Raw genomic sequence first — 23,641 nt, forward strand, 5'->3', positions numbered from 1 at the left:
TTTAAATTAGAGGCATTTTTATTACGCACTCCTTTGTTTCCTTACACACATTTTAAGGTAAACATATTACTTTTCATAAATACTTACTGTGTCACAATAGAGATTGTTCAGAAATGGAATAACAAGAGATCAGGATATAAACACATTAGAGCCACGTGGTGAGTTGTCAGTCTGCGCCAGGGCAGCTGTGGCTACAAGAGTCGCTACCACCTGCGAGTGTGGAGTGAATGACTCATGACGACAACACAAGTGTGAGCCGTTATTATGAGGCTACAGTCGGGCTTTTGATCAAATCAGCTCTGTTTTAAAATCACAGCTCATTATTGTTTATTTATTGAGAAATGTTTCCCTGTTTACTTTATACGTAAACCAACGTGAGTTTTGAAACTGCTCAAGTTATAAATAAAGTTATAAATGAAATGCATTATTCCTGTCATAACTCTCATTATTATTCATTCATTTTGTTTTTATTTGATGTTTGAATAGTTTGGTGAACCCTGAAGCTGCACCAGAACTTCTGCTCAAACCAAATCCTACACGAGTTTCGAACCCAGCCTTTAATGCTGAAATAAATAAACCAAATCAAACAGCTCTGAAAAACTTTATTCTGCTGAAAATCACTTGACAGTATTTAAAGTAATTCACATTATTAATGTGATGATCTGCTGTTCCAAAGTGAAATCTGTCATTTGTAGATTATATTATGTTTTTTATAACACAGATTTGTATCATATTAGTGGTTTTATTCTCTTGCCTGGTCGTTCCTTTAGTAATAACTGTTAACTGTTGTGTCAGCAGCTTCTGCTGATCCTAATACAGTATACTGTAGTAACACATAAATATTAGGCCTAGCAGTCCCTTTCGCCAGGGGGCGGTGTGTGTCACCGAGCCGTGGATCGAGAGGGAGAAGAAGGGCAGCGTAAACAAACATGGCCGCCGTGTAGCGTTAGCTTCGAACAAAAGCTTCTCTTTCCTGCCTCTGTGGACAGAACCTCTGCAACATGGCGGAGGTGAAGCTGGAGGTGAAGCTGGAGGAGGAGCAGGAGCTGTGGGAGCCCGCGGAGAAGAACCACAGGTCTGTGTTTCCTGCACGAAAGAAGATGCTAACCGGTGTTATGGCCAATTCTGCCTCCCCACCGAGAGGTGCGGCGCGCCTCTCCGCGTCTTAACGGGAGTTTGTATAACTTTGTTATTAAGTCTAGTCTAATGTTTCTGTTTTGTATGTTTATCATTTGAACTTTGTCCATTTACTTTGAGGAATGTGTGTATTTGTCAGAGGGACAGGGATACATGTTTGGGAAGAGTTTAGAGTTAGACTTGTGCAGACTGTGGTTGTGTCCTTGGGCAAGACACTTCACTCACCTTGCCTGAGGGAATATAGAGTGTGAATAAGTCGGTGTTGGCTAATGGGGCAGCTTAGAGACCTCCCTGCCCCGTCAGTCTACCCCAGGGCAGCTGTGACTACAGTATTTTGTTATTTTATAAATGGCTGCTGTGCTTTAAGAAGCTCGTGCAGTGCTATACAAGTGTAAGCCATTTTTAATAAAATTACTATTTTTGAGCTGCAAAAAACTCCAATTACACAATGTCTTGCTTATGTTTGACACAGGGGGACACAGGACTCTGTTTGCTCCACAGAGCTGTTTTAGCTTCTTCTTTTCAACCACTGTGTGTTTTGTAACATCAACTTAACATCAGCAGTTTGTAATCTTTAATCCACAGCCGCCATAATAAACCAAGACTCAAACCATCACAAGACCAACAGAGCCGACTTTCACCCTCCGGGGCTCAGTGGTGTTTGGTTTGTAGGATTCTCTCATATTTTAATCGCCTTGTCTGTTCTCTTCCAGTGTGGTCTGCGAGCTCAGAGCAGATCCACACGGAGGTAAAGACTCTGCAGCGGCGGAGGCTGGACGAGTCACACGATTATAAACAGTCAGTAAACAGTTAATCCTGCAGTCTGTGTCTCCACAGTGAGGAGTCTCGATGTCATGACGTTACCGGGGAAATGCAGGAGCAGACGGTTCAGTGAAAAGGAGACGCTGGTCCTGGTTCAAGAGGTCAAGAAGAGAAAGAAGATGATTTACGGCTCCAGTAGCTCCGTGACTGTGAGTGAATCACAGATGCACATTTTCTCTGTTGTTTATGTTACATCTGTGGTTTTTCTTTAGTTACAGCAGAAACGAAGCAATGCCCAGTTTGTGAAGCACAGAACTATCTATTAATTTAACACATGACATCACCTTTCACAGGCCCTGGATGTGACGACGTCGTGTTCGAAGTCAGATGTGGGGCTGGGACCGTCATGTTTTTGATACCGGTACTTTAAAGCTGCCTTAAAGCCACACCACGTAGAATTTTTACCCAATAATACAATTGAAATACAAGCATTTATTTTATGACACATATTTTCATCATTGAAAAATACCTCATAAATGTACAAACAAACATTTATGAGGCTCACCCGCGTCTAGAGGCGCTTATTGGTAATGCATCGGTGCCAGACTGGCAAAACGGGATCACTTAGAGTAGCTTTAATGATACTGTTCACTGGGAAAAAATATGATTTTAAATCTGCCCTCAGCTCCTCCATTTTGCTGCAACAGAAAAGTTGAATTCCCACATTGCATCGCTAGCAAACAGCGAGCTAACTTTGCCCCCGCAGAAGCAGACACGCTCCACACCTCCCCCACCCGCCTCACCCCCAACTCTTTAGCTTTGTGACAGAAGTTTACAAAAGATGGCAAACTAATAAACATCTGAGACCTGTTCTGATGCAGCTGAAATCCTCACGAGGGTCTCGATGCATCCGGCGGAAAAGTGCCATAGTTAGATGAATTCAAACCTACTCAAATTCAATGTAAAATGTCTTAATTCAAGTCATTTAAAATGGTATTTTTACAGTGTTTTGGAAAACAGCACAATAATTTATTCAATAAAATACTGTTTCTTTTAAATTTGTCACTTCCTTTAATGCTGTCCCTGGACCAACAGCATCAAATCTTTGATCGAAATATGTCTTTTTCTATACTTTGAACACGTTACTGGTGTCGTTTAATGGTCCCCGACTCTGTTCAAGTGTCTTGTCATCATTACCAGGTGAAGCAGGCGTGGGCGGAGGTGGCGGCGCTCGTGTCTTCTTCTTCCGGCGTCAAAAGGAAGCCTCTGCAGTGTCGAAAGCGGTACAATGATGTCCGACGGCGGAACAATCCGAACAGGGTGGTCACCAGCGACTTCGCGCCGGCCGAAGACGCCGCCTACTCCACGCTCACCATCGCCAGCGTCCAGAGCTTTGCTGGGGTTCAGGCGGGCACCGCAGGTAAATGACACTCAAAGACGCTTCACAGAGAAACAGCACATTCATAATAGAGGCAGTTACTGGACATGAACCCCTTAACTCCCACCTGAACCGAGCACATTTTCTCCAGTTTGGCTTTACCCCAATCCAAAAGCTTCTGGGAAATAGCAACAAAACTGAGATGAAAACAATGATGGAAATGTGACAAAAAAAGTGAGAAAACGTTGATGAAAAAGTGGCAAAAATGTCACAAGAAATTGACAAAAATGAAAAAAATGTGACAAAAAATATTACAAAAAAATGACAAAAAATGACAAAAAAAATGACGACAAATGTGACAAAAATGTGACAAAATGTGAGAAAAAATGACTTAAATTTGATTAAAAAATTGACGAAAAAATGACCAAAAAAATGACAAAAATGTGACAAAAAATGACAAAAATGTACAAAAAAATTAAAAAAAAAATTACAAAAAAAATTACAAAAAAAATTACAACAAAAATTACAAAAACAATTACAAAAAAAATTACAAAAAAATTACAAAAATGTGCCAAAATGTAACAACAATGTGACAAAATGTGACAAAAAATTACAAAAATGTGCCAAAAAAATTACAAAAATTTGATACAAAAAAATGGATGAAAAAAGGGCAAAAAAATGATGGAATAAAAATCTGCTGACGTGAGGAAAAAGATCCTCTCGGTTCAGGCGGGAGTTAAGAGGTTAAAAGCCTTTTTAAAGAGGTGGGTTTTGAGTTCTCTCTTGAAGGTGGGGAGGTCAGAGTGGTCATGGAGCGGTTGGGGCAGTGAGTTCCAGAGGGTGGGGGCGGTGATGGAGAAGGCTCTGTCTCCCCAGGTTCGGCGCTTGGTCTTACAGGGGGGGGGACAGGAGGTTGGAGGAGCGGAGGGAGCGAGATGGAGTGTGATGGTGGAGGAGGTCGGTGAGGTCTGGAGGGGACAGATTATGGAGGGCTTTGAAAGTGATGAGGAGGACCTTGAACTGGATGTGTTGAGGGACGGGGAGCCAGTGGAGGTTCTGAAGGACAGGGGTGATGTGTTCAGGGGAGCGAGTGTGCGTGAGGAGGCGGGCAGCGGAGTTCTGGATGTTCTGGAGTTTGAGGTTTTGGATGGAAACACACCATGAACACGCACACTGGCTCCGTCAAATGACTGCGCTGTTGGCGGGACACTAATAACCATGTAGTGCAGACTAAAGGTTCATAAGCAGGAACTTTGTTTTACACAGCGAGCTGGAAACATCTTCTAACTAAAGACATTCTCTTGGTTTAAAGGGAAAATTAGTTCTTGGATCTTTATGAAGTATGAATGAGCCTTCAGTACAAACGCAGAATTTGGCATGAAAATGTACATAAAATGATTCCAGTACATGTGAAAATGTTTTCGTATCAATATATATTTAATGGGAACGATCATAGAAAAGGAAATATGTGGAATATATTCTTTTAAACTGAGACACACTCACCATCTGAGTGGCTGAGGTGATGAGGATGGTTTAGATGGTTCAGGTAGACCTTCTCTTAAGCCTAATCGGAGAAAAAAAGTCATTTGTATTTTAAATAATTGTTGTGGCAAAGATACTCAGCCCCGGGCCTGTCCGAATAAACACATGAACTACAGTACATGTGTGTCTTTGGCAGCTAAGATGGCAGCAGATTCTGAGGAAAGGTCCACCAGACAGAGGTCGGAGGAGGTAACAGTGGAATGGCAGCCATCGGAGAAGCAGCGGACAGGGGAGGAGGTGAGGCGACCACGTCCTTCCTCCGCACAACATGATGAGGAGGTGCAGTTCCTCCAGCAGCAGCAGCGGGATGAGAAGGTGCAGTTCCTCCAGCAGCAGCGGGATGAGAAGGTGCAGTTCCTCCAGCAGCAGCGTGATGAGAAGATGCACTTCCTACAGCAGCAGCGGGATGAGCAGGTGCAGCAGCGTGTGGAGGAGGTGAGACGACCACGTCCTTCCTCCCCACAGCGGGATGAGGAGGAGGGTCAGTTCCTCCAGAAGCAGCGGGATGAGGAGGAGGTGCAGCAGCGTGTGGAGGGTCAGTTCCTCCAGCAGCAGCGTGATGGTTTCGCGATGCTGCAGCAGAAGCTGGGGGGTCTCCAGCGCTGTGCGGAGCGACTGGGCGACAGCGTGGAGCGACTGTTGGATCCGCTGAGTCGCATCGCTGACTCACTGCAGCAAATAGCCGCGTCACAATTCCCTCCAGCTCCGCCCCCTTCACCACGAGGCTCCGCGTTGGCTCCTCCCACAGAGACCTCGTCCCCTCGCCGCACCAGGGGACGTGCTCGCCGCGGACGCCCACCTACGCAGAACCGAGGAGGGAGAAAACGCCAAGTCTTATCAGCCTGAAGGCTCCACTTTTGTGTCATTGCACGTTTTTGTACAAACTGTCATTATCAATAAATCTGTTAAAGAAAAAAAAGTATTTTCCCTACATTTCTTCTGCTATTTTTTCTTGTAATTCCCATGTGAAGCTCAATGTATTATTTTGTATTATTGATTGACTGCGGAATTCTTCCGCAGTCAATTATTGGTTTTCATGTTCTTCATTATTATTCCTCTTCCATCTTTTTCCCGATTTTCTCCAGCTTTCAGCACCTTCATGCTTTGTGCAATTTATGCAAGTTATGCATCAAAACGTTCCTCATGTTGAGGAGAAGGTGCTGTTACTTTTGGGACTTCTGCAACTTACGGTTTTTCCGCAATCGGCCAAAATGTCGGAGATTTTTCCCATTGACTTATAATGGAGCTGCCGCAAATCCAGGCTTTTCTGCACTTTTTTCTGCCTTTTATGCAATTTCTGCACTTTGTGCATGTTCAGCTTCTGCAACTTGTGGGTTTTGAGAAAAAAATGTCCTCCTGCAGTTTTCCAGTTTTTTTATACAAGAGTTTGAAATGTTTGCATTGGTGTGTATGTGGGAATCCAGCCAATGGGGAAACTCCAGGTCTTTCAGCCATTTGTGCTTCTGCCAATCAAGCACTGAGGCCATTTCAACAGTTTGACCAGTTTATGGAATATAAAAGTTTATGCAACATTAACAATTTATGCAAAGTAACCACTTTATGCATTTAAAGCGTTTATGCAGCTTAAGAGTTTATGCCATTTAGGATTTATGAATTTTAAAGAGTTTATGCAAATTAACCCATTCATGCATTTTACCAGTTTATGCAGTTTATACAGTTTATGCAACATGACATTTTATGCATTTTACCAGTTTATGCAAATTTCATTATGCAATTTGAAGAGTTTATGCAATTTCTGCATTCGCTTCCCACATTTCCGCAGTCAATCGCAATGGCGCAGCTAGCCATTCTAGTTATTAATAGAATTTTCAAGAAATACTGATGATCAAGTGTTTTCTCTCAACCGAGCCCAGTTGAACTTTACACAAAACTGATCCAAGTTCACTTTTTTCGTGGTATTTTTGTCGCTTTTTGTCATTTCTTTTGTCATTTTTTTCCTTTTCCTTTTTTTTGGTCTTTTTTTTGGTCTTTTTTTTAATTATTTATTTTTCGCTTTTCGGTAATTTTTCCGTATTTTTTGTATTTTGTATTTATTTTTTGTTTTGTTTTTAATCGTATTTTTTCCCCACGTTGTTCTTATTTTCTTCTCTTTGTCACTGTCCTGTCGCGTGTCTACACTAGGGGGCGGCGGTGCGCGTGACGGGGCGGGAGAAGAAGTGAAGCGTAAACAAACATGGCGGCCGTGCGGCGTTAGCTCCGAACAGAACCGACCTTTTCCCCCCAAAGCTTCGCCTTAAAGCGGCCGGAGGGTCTGAAACATGGCGGAGGTGAAGCTGGAGGAGGAGCAGGAGGTGAAGGAGGTGAAGGATGAAGACCACAGGTGAGTTTAGAGCTGATACTGAAGCCTCTGACCCGCACAAAGGAGCGTCCTGGGAATAAAATCACTCCACCCAAAGACTCCCGGGACCGAAAACACCTCATTAATAAATGTTAAGGCATAATTAGACCGAAGTCAACAAGACAGAAACAAAACATTTAAAGAACGTAAAGAGAAATAACAAACAGCGAACCAGTTATGTTTTAATGTCGAATCAACTTCCCTCTGTTTTGTATTTATCGCATCCTTTTCGTTATTCTTCTGCGCGTCGCCTTGTGATCACCAACATGTGGCCCACGGTCCAGATCGGGCCGCTCAGAGCTCTTTCTGGGCCCTCGCACAATCCGCATGTCCATGTTTTAATCTTTAATGGAAGGTTTCTTGTTTCCTGCCTTTGGTCACAAATGAACATCACCCAGTTTCTCTTCATGATGGTCACATGATGCATCACTTTCATGATTTAAGCAGAAAGCTGAAATCTTTAGTCACACCTAAAGTAAAAACATCTGAATTACTTTACTTGAAATATTATCTGAAAGTTAACCTTGGCTGTAAATGTTGTCGTTCACACAAATACACAAATACATGAAATAAAGTAACACATATTAACCTCTTAACTCCCGCCTGAACCGAGAGGATCTTTTTCCTCACGTCATCAGATTTTTTTCTCCATTTTTTTGTTGGGTATTCAACTCATTTTTGTAACTTTTTTGTCATTTTTTCGTCAAATTTTTGTCATTTTTTTGTCACATTTTTTGTCATATTTTTGTCATTTTTTTAATCAATTTTTTGTCATTTTTTTGTCACATTTTTGTCATTTTTTAATCAATTTTTTGTCACATTTTTGTCATTTTTTTAATCACATTTTTGTTACATTTTGTCACATATTTGTCATTTTTTTAACAAATTTTTTGTCATTTTTAATCACATTTTTGTCATTTTTTGTCACATTTTTGTCATTTTTTGTCACATTTTTGTCATTTTTTAAATCCATTTTTGGTCATTTTTTTGTCATATTTTTGTCACATTTTTGTTACATTTTGTCACATTTTTGTAATTTTTTTAATCAAATTTTTGTCATTTTTTTAAATCAATTTTTGTCATTTTTTTGTCAATTTCTTGTGACATTTTTGTGACATTTTTGCCACTTTTTCATCAATTTTTCATCACTTTTTTGTCAATGTTCTCACTTTTTTGTCACATTTCCATCATTGTTTTCGTCTCAGTTTTGTTGCTATTTTCACAGCTTTTTTCCTGAAGCTTTTGGACTGGGGTAAAGCCAAACTGGAGAAAATGTGCTCGGTTCAGGCGGGAGTTAAGGGGTTAAGAAGCGTTTGCTTGTTTCCAGATTAGTTATTGCAGTTTGTTAATAGTTTTTAATCGATTCTTGTTATTAAATAATGCTCACATTTAAAGAGGCAAACACCACCGATATTTTTAACCATTATTCCCAATTGCCTCGTCTATAATCCTGTGTATGTGCAGCCTTTATATCTTTGTCTGTTGTTCCAGTTTGGTCGGGGAGTTCAAGGAGGAGCCGGACGGCGGAGGTGAGACACTGCTGCTCTCGTGACCGGACGATACAAGGACTTTACCAGGTTTATTTTATGAGAATCAGGAATTTTTAGATAGAATCCCTAATTTTTTAATGAAAACATAACATGACAGAAAACTTGCAATACATTTCCCCCTCATATTTATGTCAGTGATCCACAGCAGGAGTTTAAAAATGATATCTTTAAATTAAATTGTTTTCCCTGTTCACCACAAGCCTATTTATGTCCTATTTAGTACTAGTCTATTAGAAAGAACTTAGGGACGAGAGGAGAAAAGATGAAGGACTGTTTGTGATTGTTCTTGATCTCGCAGGTTTCCAGAGTCTGTTCCACATGAAAGAAGAGCCGGAGGAAGTGAGGATCAAACCGGAGGAAGTGAGGATCAAACCGGAGGAAGTGAGGATCAAACCGGAGGAAGTGAGGATCAAACCGGAGGAAGTGAGGATCAAACCGGAGGAAGTGAGGATCAAACCGGAGGAAGTGAGGATCAAACCGGAGGAAGTGAGGATCAAACCGGAGCTCCGCGAGGACTGTCCGTACGTCCGCGTGGTCGTGAAGAGTGAGGATGAAGACGAGGACAGCGACGGAGCCGGTTCAGACAAACCTCCGGAGAGCGAAGAGCAGAGCGAGCGTTCCTCCGACACCGACGACTCCGAGGACTGGACTCTTTCGGCGTCGCGGGGGCGGGGGCCGGCCCTCGGGAACACCGGGGACGGGAGCGACGCGGAGGCTCCGGCCAAGCGCCACATCTGCTCCCACTGCGGCAAAGAGTTCCCCTACAGGGCCTTCTTAACCCGACACATGAAGACCCACACCGGGGAGAAGCCCTTCAGGTGCACGGTCTGCTCCAAGGGCTTCACGGAAAAGAGCTCCCTGAAGGTGCACCTGCGGATCCACACGGGGGTGAGGCCTTTCGTCTGCTCGTTCTGCTCCAAGAGCTACACGCACGGCCACAACCTGAGGATTCACATGCGGATCCACACGGGGGAAAGGCCGTTCTGCTGCTCCATCTGCGAGAAAGACTTCACCACGGAGAACGTGCTGGAGGAGCACATGCGGACCCACACGGAGGACACGCCGTTCGGCTGCCCGCTGTGCTCCAAGAGGTACAAGCAGAGCAGCAGCCTCAGGAAGCACATGAGGATGCACAACGGGGAGAAACCCTTCAGCTGCTTGGTCTGCGCAAAGGAGTTCGCCATCGAGGATTCGCTGAAGGAGCACATGACCACGCACACGGACGAGAAGCCGTTCAAGTGCTCGGTCTGCGAGAAGGATTTCCGGCGGAAGAGCGACGTCAAGCGCCACATGAAGATCCACACGGACGAGAAGCCGTTCCGCTGCTCGGACTGCGGCGCGGCGTTCTCGCGGCAGAGCGGCCTGGAGCAGCACGTGCTGTTCCACGCCGACGACAAGCCCTTCAAGTGCTCGGTCTGCGGGAAGAACTTCACGCGGCGCAGCGACGTGAAGCGCCACATGCGGATCCACACGGGCGAGAAGACCTGCAGGTGCCAGGCCTGCGGGAAGGAGTTCACGCGGCTGAGCGGGCTGAAGCGGCACATGAGCACGCACACGGGGGAGAGGCCCTTCCGCTGCCCCTTCTGCACCAAGACCTTCTCGGAGAAAGGGGACCTGAAGAGGCACGTGATGTTTCACCCGGAGGAGCGGTGCTTCAGCTGCCCCTTCTGCACGGAGAGTTTCGCAGAGAAAGGCGAGCTGAAGAAGCACATGAACACCCACACCGGGGAGAGACCATTCGGCTGCTCTACCAGTCCATAGACGACACTGAGGAGGAGGTTAGCGCCCCCTGTGGGTGAAGCAGAAGCTCTGAAAGGGCAGAGATCAACTGAGAACTTATCATTTACATCTGAAAGAGCGTTTTATGAGTTTTATTTATTTGTCGAATCTGAAAAGGCAAAGAGAGCAGTTAGCGCTACTAAAGTGATGTGTTTGTGTATCACAGCTAATCTGAGAGTTTGTGACTTTAAAGAGGGGGTGTTCTGCTTTTTTCAGTCCCATAGCACCAGTCTATATCACACTACAATGATGAGCAAACCTTCTGTTGGTCTGTAAATGCAGTAAATTAGAATAACTGCCTTGTATAAAATGTCTCTCTCAAAATGGCTGTAGTGAATGTCTTGAAATCGGCCTCTGTCTCTTTAAGAACCTCTGAGCCTTTAGACACGCCCCCTCCACACGCTGTCTGTGGCATCAGTGGGGAGGGGGTTCTGCTGAGGAGCAGTGGTTGGTCACTCGGCTCGGAGGCGTCTCCAGGAGGTGGGGGCGTTCCTAGGAGGACTCAGGCAAACCTATCCCTAAAATGGCCGCCATCAGAGTTTTTACAGGTTACTCAGAAATATGTGAATGTGCCAAGGCAACACTTCAGCCATGTTTTTAATGAGGGAATGACAGAATAACATGATGGAAAGCTTGAAAAAGACCATTTTGCAGAATACCCCCCCTTTAAAAAGGCCAGAGCAGCTTTGTAGATTAAACACATGGAAGCAAAAGTCCTGCTGCTGCTGTCGCCAACGTTAAAGTGCGCTTAAGACTCACAGCTTAGGCCTCACGCGGAGCACGTTTAATCAGGCGCAATATTTATATATAATTATGCTGTGAGGTCGCCTCCACCACAGGCTCTGCTCTCACTCTCCACTGTCAGGACAGGAAGTGCACAGGATAAAATCGTGAATGCACTTCCGATAAGATAATCCTTTATAGGCTTATGCACAGTTTCCCCACGTGACGTCTTCCTGGACAGTCACAGACGCTGGACTTCCTGTCAGCGGTCGTTTACATTCACAATTAGCAGGTCCCAAACAAATAAAGAGAAGCTCAGGATCTGGTTATGGACAGAGTGACTGATGGAGTCACAGCAACGTGTTACAAACATCATGTTCACAGTGAATCTGCCCTAAAGGAAACTCCAGCGCTCGTAAAGGGGCGGAGCTTTATCTTAGAGCTAAAGGCTAGTGTTGAAAATGATAATATAACATGTAAACAAGTCAATATTATTTAAACTATTAACAGGACGATTCTTTTTTGCGCTCGTTCAAAACTTTGCGCTAGTTTTATTTTTTCTTTTGCGTTAGCCGCGTTAGCCGCGTTAGCCGCGTTAGCCAGTAAGTAAGTAAACTTTATTTGTATAGCGCCTTTCACAGTCACAAAGCGCTTCACAGTGTTAAAACATAATTATAAAACAGCATATTCATTGCAATAATTCAAAGTTCAGAATTCAGTAATCATTATACAAGTGGTGTCAGTGTTTCATCAGCCGGACTCGAATGCTTTCTCAAACAGATGGTTTTTAGGTGCTTTTTGAAAGAAGCTGCTGACTCCAATGAGCGCAAGTCAAGAGGAAGTTTATTCCAAAGTCGGGGCGCGACGGCTTTGAAGGAGCGGTCTCCCCGGGTTTTAAAGTGCGTTCGTGGAACCATCAACAGGTTATGGCCAGAGGACCTCAGGTTCCGAGGTTAGCCGCGTTAGCCGCGTTAGCCGCGTTAGCCTCAAGACAAAAACATCCACCGTTATGAACACGGAGTTTCCTCCAGTGAAGTCGTTACGTCTCATGTAACATTTTCTTCCTGCTCCGTCACATCTGAACTTTTACTCGCTCTCCTTTACCAAGTCTTAGTATTGCTTCATTTCTGTGGGACCTGCTCATGTTTAATGGGTAGAGATAACGGACAGGAAGGACAGCGTCTGGTTTACTGTCCAGGCGGAAACACGTGGGGTCACTGTGCATATACAGCCCATTCACTTGAATCACTTTCCTCAAAAGCATTCATTGATAAAAATATGACGTAAAATCTTTCAATCTTTCCATCACACTGTGGAGCGAGCGCCTGCACCCCCCCCCCCCCCCCCCCCCATACACCCCACACACACCCCAGACAGACAGTAACGCTCGATAAACTGTCTCGTACGTTTTCAAAATAAAATAGCACCGGATCGCCTTCTTTTTTTCATGTTTTCTAATCATTACTTTGGTGAAACAATCGACTGAAGTGCTTTTTTTTTCTTCCAGCGAAAAGACGGTTTTGTGAGTCGATGATTTTCTGATCGGGAAGTAAAATATTCAACTTTTTTCTGTTTTGTTCGGGTGAAAACTTCAATTCAAAGACACTAAATCCTTCTTTCATTGCTGATTCACTGTAAATATTAGCTCTAGTATTTTAATAGTCTATTTATTCATTATTACAAACTTCTTTCTATAATCTATGTTCATGTTCGTCCTGTTTTACACTCACTTTTTTAAAGGTTTTTACTATATTTACTCTTGTGTGTTAATGTCCATCCGATACTAATCATGTCGCTGTTGGATTTTTTGGCATAAACATAAATATAATAATGTTCGAGTGGTTATTTCGAGGAGATAAGACAGTTTGTTTACTATTATGATGAAATCCTCAAGAAAAGTGAAGCTCTCGTGGGCAGTAGGGGGCAGAGCAGCGCGCGATGGAGCAGAGAGCCGGAAGAGACGAAGAAGAAGAGCGTAAACAAACATGGCGGCCGCGCGGCGTTAGCTCCGAACAGAACCGACACTTTTCCCCCAAAAGCTTCGCCTTAAAGCGGGACAGAGCGGCTGGAACATGGCGGAGGTGAAGGAGGAGGTGGAGGAGGAGGAACACGGGTGAGTTTACACCGGACTGTCCTCGTTTAGACCTGGTTTATTTACTTCAATCACCGCTTTTACCGGTGAGCATTTCCTGTCCAGTGTCTAGAACGGTGAGTGCTGGATCGTCTGCTCCGGAGGGACGGTCTGCTGTTAGTTTGTATAGATCTATGAGTTGGTTTGTCTAAAAATACAAATAATCCTAATCCTTAAAGTTAACCCCTTAACTCCCACCTGAACCGAGCACATTTTCTCCAGTTTGGCTTTACCCCCAGTCCAAAAGCTTCTGGAAAAAAGCTGTGAAAATAGCGACAAAACAATGATGGAAATGTGACAAAAAAGTGACGAAAACATTGACAAAAATGTGATAAAAATGACAAAAAAATACAAAAAAGTGACAAAAAATGTGACAAAAATGGACGAAAAATGTGACAAAAAATTGATTAAAAATGGACGAAAAAAGTGACGAAAAAAATGACACATGTGACAAAAAATGTGACAAAAAATTGACAAAAAATTGATTAAAAATGTGACAAAAAAGTGACGAAAAAATGTGATAAAAATGACAAAAAATGTGACAAAAAATGACGAAAAATGTGACAAAAAATTGATTAAAAATGGACGAAAAAATGACAAAAATGTGATAAAAATGACAAAAAAGTGACAAAAAATGGATTAAAAATGTGACAAAAAAGTGACGAAAAATGGCAAAAATGTGACAAAAAATGGACGAAAAATGTGACAAAAAATGTGACACAAAATTGACAAAAAATTGATTAAAAATGTGACAAAAAAGTGACGAAAAAATGGAAAAAATGTGATAAAAATGACAAAAAATGACGAAAAATGTGACAAAAAATTGATTAAAAATGGACGAAAAATGTGATAAAAATGACAAAAAAGTGACAAAAAATGTGACAAAAAATGTGACAAAAAATGGATTAAAAATGTGACAAAAAAGTGACGAAAAAATGGCAAAAATGTGACAAAAAATGGATGAAAAAATGGATGAAAAAATGGCAAAAATGTGACAAAAAATGGACGAAAAATGACGAAAAAATGACAAAAATGTGATAAAAATGACAAAAAAATACAAAAAAGTGACAAAAAATGTGACGAAAAATGTGATGAAAAATTGATGAAAAATGGACGAAAAAAATGACAAAAATGTGATAAAAATGACGAAAAAGTGACAAAAAATGTGACAAAAAATTGGCGAAAAATGTGACAAAAAATTTATTAAAAATGTGATAAAAATGACAAAAATGTGACAGAAAATTGATTAAAAATGTGACAAAAAAGTGACGAAAAAATGGCAAAAATGTGACAAAAAATGTGACAAAAAATGGACGAAAAATGGACGAAAAAATGACAAAAATGTGATAAAAAATTGACGAAAAATGTGACAAAAAATTGATAAAAAATGTGACGAAAAAGTGACGAAAAAATGGCAAAAATGTGATAAAAAATGACAAAAAAATTACAAAAATGAGTTGAACACCCAACAAAAAAAAAGTGATAACGTGAGGAAAAAGATCCTCTCGGTTCAGGCGGGAGTTAAGAGGTTAAACCATTTCCCTGGCCCTAACCTTCATTTGTGTCATGATATCTCACGTTTTCACAGCAGACTGTCCCTCCGGAGCAGACGATCTAGCACTAACCGTCTAGAACATGCTGCAGATCCCTGGGCTGGTTCACAGATTTTTTTTTTGTAGCTTTCTCTAATTTCAAAAAAGAAAACAGGCCATATGCCGAAAATGAGTTTACATAGGCATTCCAATAGGTTGCGTTCATGTGACATCACCGCGTTCCAAAGAGGGGAGAGTAGTTTTTGTTTTGTTTTTTGCTCACATCTCAGTCACTCCCGGAGGAATCCACATGAAACAAAGACCGCCACAAAGTTCACCATCTCCTCCGTCAGCGCACATGAACCAACATCCAATATCCTCTCAGAAAAACGTCACAGTGGTGACAACGTGCGGAAACATGACCGGATACCGTCCAACAGAAACGACCCCGAGGCTTGAGGATCCATCATCAAACACTGAAGAGGAAATTAAATCACATTCTAAATTGTGAACGCCACCTATACAGTATTTTTTCTTTCTTCCGAGGCATAAAAAAACAATTCCTTTACAGAGGTTCAATTACAATAAAAAAGAAAAAAAAAAAAAATTAAAATATATATATATATATATATATATATAGCACATTATCGCATACAGGTGCAAAGTAAGGGTGTCTACAAGAATATAGGGCAGGGTTAGGCAAGTTTTCTTAACGGAGGCCAATTTTATTCATTGTAAAAAGACCGAGGGCCGAAGCCGCCAGTTTTAGGCCAAAGTAAAAGCACTACACTGGAAAAATGACCATCTTAAATGAGATAAATGACTTAAAATTGCTTGAATAAAGATTCTTTATGTTGAATTTGAGTCTGTTTGGACTAATCTAAGATAAAGATACAAATGTCAATGGAACAAGCATGAAATCCACTTTGAAATCAGACAGATGAACTTCTACCTTGAAATTATACAATATAATCTGTTAAGAGAATAATGACTTGTTCCATTGGTGATAAGATGTTTTATCTGATCTAAGACCAAATCTACTCAAAACTTAGATTGAATCAGGTAATTCAAGTAGGTTTCTGTCATTTCTTCCTTAAAATTATAATTATTTTTCCAGTGCTCTTTCTACAAATGCCAGAGTTGTGCATGATATTGACAGTGTTTCTCCCATTTAACCCTAAAAATGTTAAAGTACTTTCTGATTTGTCTCATTATGTTTCTCAAAATCACCTTGAGGGCCAGAGGTTCTGTGCTGGAGGGCCGGATTTGGCCCCCGGGCCTGACGTTGCCCACCCCTGATATAGGGCATCGAATACATACATAGTTCTACCTCATACAGAGAACCTTTTGTGCACACCCATGGGACCCAGCCCCATGGGTGCGGCGGAGCCCATGGGCGCACACAGGTATAGTCACAGGTATGTCCTCTCCGCCAACAACATAAACATAAGGGGGGGGGGATTGTTTTGTTTTGTTTGTTAACTTTATTGTCCCCATAGGGAAATTTGTCCTCTGCATTTAACCCATCCTTCGATGCCGCTGGGGCGACCCGTGAGGAGCAGTGGTCAACGGCAGTGCCGCGCCCGGGGACCCATCTCCATGATGTGGAGCCAGGCTGATGGTCAGAATCACCTGGCTGGAGGATTCACCTATTGCACATGTTTTAGTGGCAGGGGAAACCGGAGTACCCGGAGGAAACCTACTCAGACACGGAGAGAACATGCAAACTCCACACAGAAAGGCCCCGTCCAGGTGGGAATAAAACCTGGGACCTTTGAGCTGTGAGGCACGAGCGCCACCGCGCTGTAGCTGAGCCCAGTCGACAGTTTAAGCTTCACTGCTTCTTTCGTAGATGAATCTATTTAGCGAATACAGTGAAACCGATGCAGAAACCTTTTAATTTTAAATGTTCTTTTCTGTTTTCTTCCAGTCTGGTCGGGGAGATGAAACGGGAGGCGGAGAGCGGAGGTAAGACGCTGATGAGGAGGAGGAGGAGACTGGACAAATGTATTTATTATTTAAAGAGGGGGTGTTATGCTAAATTGACTTTTTCAAGCTTTACATCATGTTATTCTGTCACTCCCTCATTAAAAACATGGCTGAAGTGTTGCCTTGGCACATTCACGTATTTCTGAGTAATCTGTAAAAACTGATGGCGGCCATTTTAGGGATAGGTTTGCCTGAGTCCTCCTAGGAACGCCCCCACCTCCTGGAGACGCCTCCGAGCCGAGTAACCAACCACTGCTCCTCAGCAGAACCCCCTCCCCACTGATGCCACAGACAGCGTGTGGAGGGGGCGTGTCTAAAGGCTCAGAGGTTCTTAAAGAGACAGAGGCCTATTTCAAGACATTCACTACAGCCATTTTGAGAGAGACATTTTATACAAGGCAGTTATTCTAATTTACTGCATTTACAGACCAACAGAAGGTTTGTCATCATTGTAGTGTGATATAGACTGTGATATAGACTGGTGCTATGGGACTGAAGAAAGCATAATACCCCCTCTTTAAAGAAGCTTTTAGATTTGGGTAATGCTGGAAAACATGTGCTCGGTTCAGGTGTGGGTTAAGAGGTCAAAGTTCAGCAAGCTTTTAACCCAAGGCATTTAGACCATATTAAGACCTTGCTTGGTCCAAATGTATTCCTGAAACGATTAAATACTAAAGTGTAACCTATGTATTTATAGCGTGAGAGGCTCTGGTTTAGAGGCGATGATGATCAAGGACATTTAAAGCTGATCTTTTGGTCGTGTGTCCTGCAGGCGTCCAGAGTCCAGGAGACGCCAGCTCAGGTGTCGACATTAAAGAGGAACCAGAGGACGTGGGAGTCAAATCCGAGAGCGACGAGGAGCCTCCGCACGTCCGTGTTATCGTGAAGAGCGAAGGTGAAGACGAGGAGAGCGATGGAGGAGCAGGTTCAGACAAACACCCGGAGAGCGAAGAACATGGAGAGAGTTCTGACGACACTGACGACTCTGCAGACTGGACTCCTTCAGCTCCACAGACTCACCCTGAGGAGAACAGGGCGGGAAGTGGAGAAGAATGTCGCAGCTCGGATTCAGAGTCGAGCTGGGAATTCAACCCCCCCATGAAGACGTCTGTGAGGAGTAAACGACAGATGGAAGATAATCCGGACGGGACTGGACAGAACAGAGAGCACAGATGTCCAGACTGTGGGAAAGTGTTTCCTCACAGCGCCAGGTTAAGGAAACATCAGCTGATTCACACGCTCAAATGTCCGGTTTGTGCGAAGGATTTTACAGAAGTGTGTGTTCTGAAGGTGCACCTGAGGACTCACACGGGGGAGAGGCCCTTCACATGTGCCGTCTGTTCAAAGGGTTTCGCTGTAAAGGGGAATCTGAAGCAGCACATGAGGACTCACGCGGGAAAGAGGGTGTTCAAATGTGACGTTTGCGCCGTGGATTTCAGGACGAGCAACAAGCTACGTCTGCACACGAGCACCCACACGGGGGAGAAGCCGTTCAAATGTCCGCTCTGCGCGAAGGACTTCACCGTTAACGGGGCTCTGAAGCAGCACATGATGACCCACACCGGGGAGAAGCCGTTCAAGTGTTCGTTTTGCGGGAAGGAGGTGCGATCGCTGGGCGACCTCAAGCAGCACGAGAGGACCCACACGGGGGAGAAGCCCTTCAGGTGCGCCGTGTGTCAGAGGGATTTCCGAGTGCAGAGCGATCTGAAGCGCCACGAGAGGAGGCACTCGATCAGAGGGAGGGACGCGGAGGAGGAGGAGGAGCAGCTGGAGACTCAGGTCGAGGAGAGGCCGTTCGTGTGTCGCGTCTGTTCCAAGAGCTATTCGCAAAGCAGTAACCTGAGGATCCACATGAGGAGCCACACGGGGGAGAGGCCGTTCAGGTGTTCGGTGTGTGAGCGGGGTTTCCCACAGAAGAGCTCCCTGAAGCGACACATGCGCACGCACGCGGGTGAGGAACCATTCGGCTGGTCGGTGTTTGTGGAATAATTTAGAATCAAGTAGGGCCAGAGTGATATTTATTTTTGCGGCAAATACTGATATGAACGGGGTTGTCCGATATTTTAACCTCTTAACTCCCGCCTGAACCGAGAGGATCTTTTTCCTCACGTCATCAGATTATTTTTCCATCATTTTTTTGTTGGGTGTTCAACTCATTTTTGTAACTTTTTTGTAGTTTTTTGTCACCTTTTATTTTGGTCCATTTTTTGTCACATTTTTGTAATTTTTTTGTCAAAAATTTGTCAAATTTTTATCATTTTTTGTGTCCATTTTTGTCATTTTTTCGTCAATTGTTAATCAAATTTTGGTCATTTTTTGGTCATTTTTTGTCACATCTTTTGAGATTTTTTGTCACATTTCTGTCATTTTTTCATCAATTTTTTATCCATTTTTTCGTCAATTTTTTATCCATTTTTTTGTCACATTTTTGTAATTTTTTTGTCCATTTTTTATTAATTTTTTATACATTTTTTGTAATTTTTTGTCACATTTTTCTCACTTTTTTGTCATCTTTTTTGTTTGTTTTTTGTCATTTTTTTGTCACATTTTTTTGTCAAATTTTTGTCAATGTTTTCTCACTTTTTTGTCACATTTCCATTATTGTTTTCGTCTCAGTTCTGTCGCTATTTTCTCACCTTTTTTCCAGAAGCTTTTGGATTGGGGTAAAGCCAAACTGGAGAAAATGTGCTTGGTTCAGGTGGGAGTTAAGGGGTTAAGTAATTTAATTTGATGTTTTTTTTTCAATCTCTCAAATAGTCTATATTTAAAGAAACAGGCCCCGGTTTTCCACACTGAGATCTGTTCAGACAGATACACATCAACTCGTCTAAGCTCAGGTAAGAACATATCTCAGTGTGGAAAAACAGTTCCTTTAAAACTGACTTTACTACTTTGAATACTAATATTTTCTGTAGCAAATACTATAATACTTTCAAGTAATGAAATCTAGTACTTTGACCACCTCGAGCACGATGTAACGTAGTGTTTTCTCTGATCCTCGCAGGTGTCCAGAGTCAAAGTGAAGCTGGTCCCTTGAAAGAAGAACCAGAGGAAGTGGACGTCAAAGCAGAGCCAGAAGAGTTCCCTCTGATCCCTGTGTGTGTGAAGAGTGAAGAGGAGGAGCCAGAGTCTTCTCTCCTTCATCAGACAGTGAAAGAGGAGACCAGAGAGGACGCTGATGGAGCAGGTTCAGACAAACATCCAGAGAGTGAAGAACATGGAGAGAGTTCTGACGACACTGACGACTCTGCAGACTGGACTCCACAGACTCACCCTGAGGAGAACAGGGCGGACAGAGCTGAGGAACGCTGCAGCTCGGATTCAGAGTGGAGCTGGGAGTTCAACCCTCCCACTAAGACGTCTGTGAGGAGTAAGAGACAGATGGAAGATAATCCGGACGGGACTGGACAGAACAGAGAGCACAAATGTCCAGACTGTGGGAAAGTGTTTCCACACAGCGCCAGGTTAAGGAAGCATCAGCTGATTCACACGCTCAAATGTCCGGTTTGTGCGAAGGATTTTACAGACGTGTGTGTTCTGAAGGTGCACCTGAGGACCCACACGGGGGAGAGGCCCTTCACATGTGCAGTTTGTTCAAAGGAGTTTCCAGAAATGTGTATTCTGAGAGTGCACATGAGGACCCACACGGGGGAGAGACCGTTCAAATGTCCGCTCTGCACGAAGGACTTCACCGTCATCGGGGGTTTGAAGCAGCACATGATGACCCACACGGGGGAGAAGCCGTTCAAATGTTCCTTTTGTGGGAAGGAGGTGCGATCACTGGGCGACCTCAAGCGGCACGAGAGGACCCACACGGGGGAGAGGCCCTTCAGGTGCTCCGTGTGTCAGAAGGATTTCCGAGTTCACAGTAATCTGAAGCGCCACGAGAGGACGCACACGATCAGCGGGAAGGACGCGGCGGTGGAGGAGGAGGAGCAGCTGGAGCTTCACGCGGAGCCTCAGGCCGAGGAGCGACGAGAGTCTCCGGTTTGTGAGCGGGGTTTCCCACAGAAGAGCTCCCTGAAGCGGCACATGCGCACGCACGCGGGTGAGGAACCATTCGGCTGCTCAAAAATACATTAAAATAGTTTAGCATGAAGTCGGGCTCGACTGATGTGGATTTTTGTATCTGATACTGATATTTTAAGTAGGGAGGCACCGATACCGCTTCATCTAAAACCGATACGAGTACTTGGATTTAAGTACTCGCCGATACCGAATACCGATACGAGTACGAGGCATTTTCTTCATTCTTACTTTTCTCACAGATTGGTTTGTAATTAGTAAATTTACTCATGTACATTTCCTTAAGTAAAGTCGGCGACACATTTAAGAGCAGTTATATTAGAATTGTGCTGATGCCATTTATTTATTTATTTTTATTTTCATTCAATATAATGTTATATTTTTATGTCTCTGTCCATCATAGACAGAAAAGCCCATGTCCTAAAGCTCCTCAATGCCTGAGCTTTATTCATTTATGTGTTTTTATTTAACAATAGTATTGAGATGTTTCTTAAAGCAGTACTAAGTAACTCTTCCCCCTAGAGGCCATAAGCGCAACTGCAGGTGTCGTAGCAAGTTACGATTTTTTAACTTATTAATTGTCTTGAAGTAAATACTACGCTGACAGGAAAGGTGAAGGGAGAGAGGGTCACTGTGCATCCAATTATACAATGGAAGTATTTTTTTTCACTCAAACTTTGCTGTAAATACTGTTTAAAGTGACGTTAGCCCGCAGTTAGCTTTGCCTGTTAGCATGTTAGCTTCTTCTTCGTGATTCCATTAGTGTGTATTGCTTTCTCCGCACCGGTGGCAGTCAAGTTGCAAACATGGTTTTCTGGTCAGAGACACCAGGGGGCGATGAAAGACCCTCCAATCATCCCATAAACACTTGTATCACCCCCACAGGGACTACGGGGAGGGTTTATTAAGGTAAACACGTTACTTAGTACTGCTTTACTTCAGCTCCTGTAGATTTTCTCGTGTGTTTGTAGTAACTTAGCGAGAAGCTACAGCGTTTTCATTGTTCTGCTGCAGCTCATTTTCCCTCAATATAAACATGCTGTATGTCTTTAATTTGGATTTTCTGAGGACTTTTTAGTCGCTGGGTTAGTTTTTCAGATGAATAAACCCCTGAGCTTAAAACGGCGTCAGAATGGCCCAAGCTGTTAGCCGCAAGTTAGCATCGTTAGCCTGTATGTTGTAAACACTGCAGACGCTGCAGCACGAACATTAAGCTCTGGTTAAATCCAGCTCAGACTCTGGTTTAGAGAGCGCAGTCTGTAATAAAGTCAGCTCTATGTGGATTATTGTGTTTACACTAAACAATTCTCCAGTTTGTTGCTTCTTCTCTCCTCAGCTGAGAGCTGTGCCTCGTAGCTGCGCCTCGTAGCTGCGCCTCGTAGCTGCGCTGGCCACACGTCAAATGGTATCGGTTTCTGGTATCGGGACCTCATGAATGAGTACGAGTATGAGGTATCGGGCCGATACCCGACACTGGTATCGGTATCGGTGCATCCCTAATTTTAAGCCATTTAATTTGATGTTTCGGGTTTTTTTTCACTCTCAAATCGCCTATAGTTCAACATTGATTATTATAGTAAAGGTTTCAATCATAGAGGTCGACCGATCTGATCTGCACCAGGGAGATTTTTTTTTTCACTTTATTCACAATATTTTCAGAAAATCTCATTATTATTGTTTTTTTTATATATTAATAATTTGTATGTTAAAGAGGGGAGGAATTTGATTGTTTACTTTCAAATGTCATTCTATCCTCACTTTGCAAACTTACAGACTATCACTTTAACTCTGCAAATGTGTGACCACCTCGAGCACGATCTAATGTAGTGTTTTCTCTGATCCTCGCAGGTGTTCAGAGTCAAAGTGAAGCTGGTCCCCTGAAAGAAGAACCAGAGGAAGTGGACGTCAAAGCAGAGCCAGAAGAGTTCCCTCTGGTCCCTGTGTGTGTGAAGAGTGAAGAGGAGGAGCCAGAGTCTTCTCTCCTTCATCAGACAGTGAAAGAGGAGACCAGAGAGGACGCTGATGGAGCAGGTTCAGACAAACATCCAGAGAGTGAAGAACATGGAGAGAGTTCTGACGACACTGACGACTCCGCAGACTGGACTCACTTTGAGAGGGAAAAGGCGGGAAGCGGAGAAGAAGAAGAACGCTGCAGCTCGGATTCAGAGCGGAGCTGGGAGTTCGACCCTCCCTCCACGACCTCCGCCCGGAGCAGGAGGCAGATGGAGGATTATTTGGCGTTTGCTCGAGGGAGCGATTCGAACGAACCCGTGAAACCTGAAAGGAAAGACGGCCCGTTCAAATGCCCCGTCTGTGCCAAGGGTTTTGCACAGGCGGGTGCTCTGAAGCCGCACCTGAGGACTCACACCGGGGAGAGGCCCTTCACCTGCCCGTTCTGCGCTTTGGACTTCACCCAAATGAGCAATTTAAAAAGGCACGTGAGGGCGCACACGGGGGAGAGACCATTCAGATGTTCAGTCTGCAGGAAGGATTTCACCTGTAAGCGGAATCTGACACGACACATGATCATCCACTCGGGAGAGAAAGTCAAAGTATAAAGGCTGTGAAATGTAAAGTATACATAATAAAGTATTTCACACAGACCTTTGGAAACTCAGAGGTTTTTAAAAGGTATTTGAGTCGCTGCTTCCTTTATAAACAAACTGGTGTTGGGCGTCAGAGACTGAATGAACCAGTGGTGTTTCTGACTTTGTTATTGTGATGATTCCACGA

At 43.5% G+C, this 23,641-nt stretch overlaps 2 protein-coding genes across 2 annotated transcripts; both read left to right on the top strand.

Annotated features, from left to right (window-relative positions):
• The first annotated feature begins 6,998 nt into the window (after window positions 1-6,998).
• LOC306970638 (uncharacterized protein) lies at window positions 6,999-10,628 on the top strand. Its single transcript, XM_079566653.1, has 4 exons — window positions 6,999-7,160; window positions 8,670-8,707; window positions 9,027-9,056; window positions 9,204-10,628. Exons 1-4 carry the CDS (start codon window positions 7,099-7,101, stop codon window positions 10,487-10,489), a joined length of 1,416 nt encoding a protein of 471 aa, XP_079422779.1. The 5' UTR covers window positions 6,999-7,098; the 3' UTR covers window positions 10,490-10,628.
• Window positions 10,629-13,302: 2,674 nt separating this feature from the next.
• On the top strand, window positions 13,303-23,466 carry LOC306970639 (uncharacterized protein; the record flags this gene model as incomplete). The annotated part of the gene is made up of 5 exons (XM_079566654.1): window positions 13,303-13,343; window positions 16,824-16,861; window positions 17,655-18,833; window positions 19,887-20,930; window positions 22,757-23,466. 5 exons carry the CDS (start codon window positions 13,303-13,305, stop codon window positions 23,464-23,466), a joined length of 3,012 nt encoding a protein of 1,003 aa, XP_079422780.1.
• Between the last annotated feature and the right edge of the window lie 175 nt (window positions 23,467-23,641).

The sequence above is a fragment of the Gobius niger genome (assembly GCF_951799975.1).
Source record: "Gobius niger genome assembly, chromosome: 11".
Lineage (NCBI taxonomy): Eukaryota > Metazoa > Chordata > Actinopteri > Gobiiformes > Gobiidae > Gobius > Gobius niger.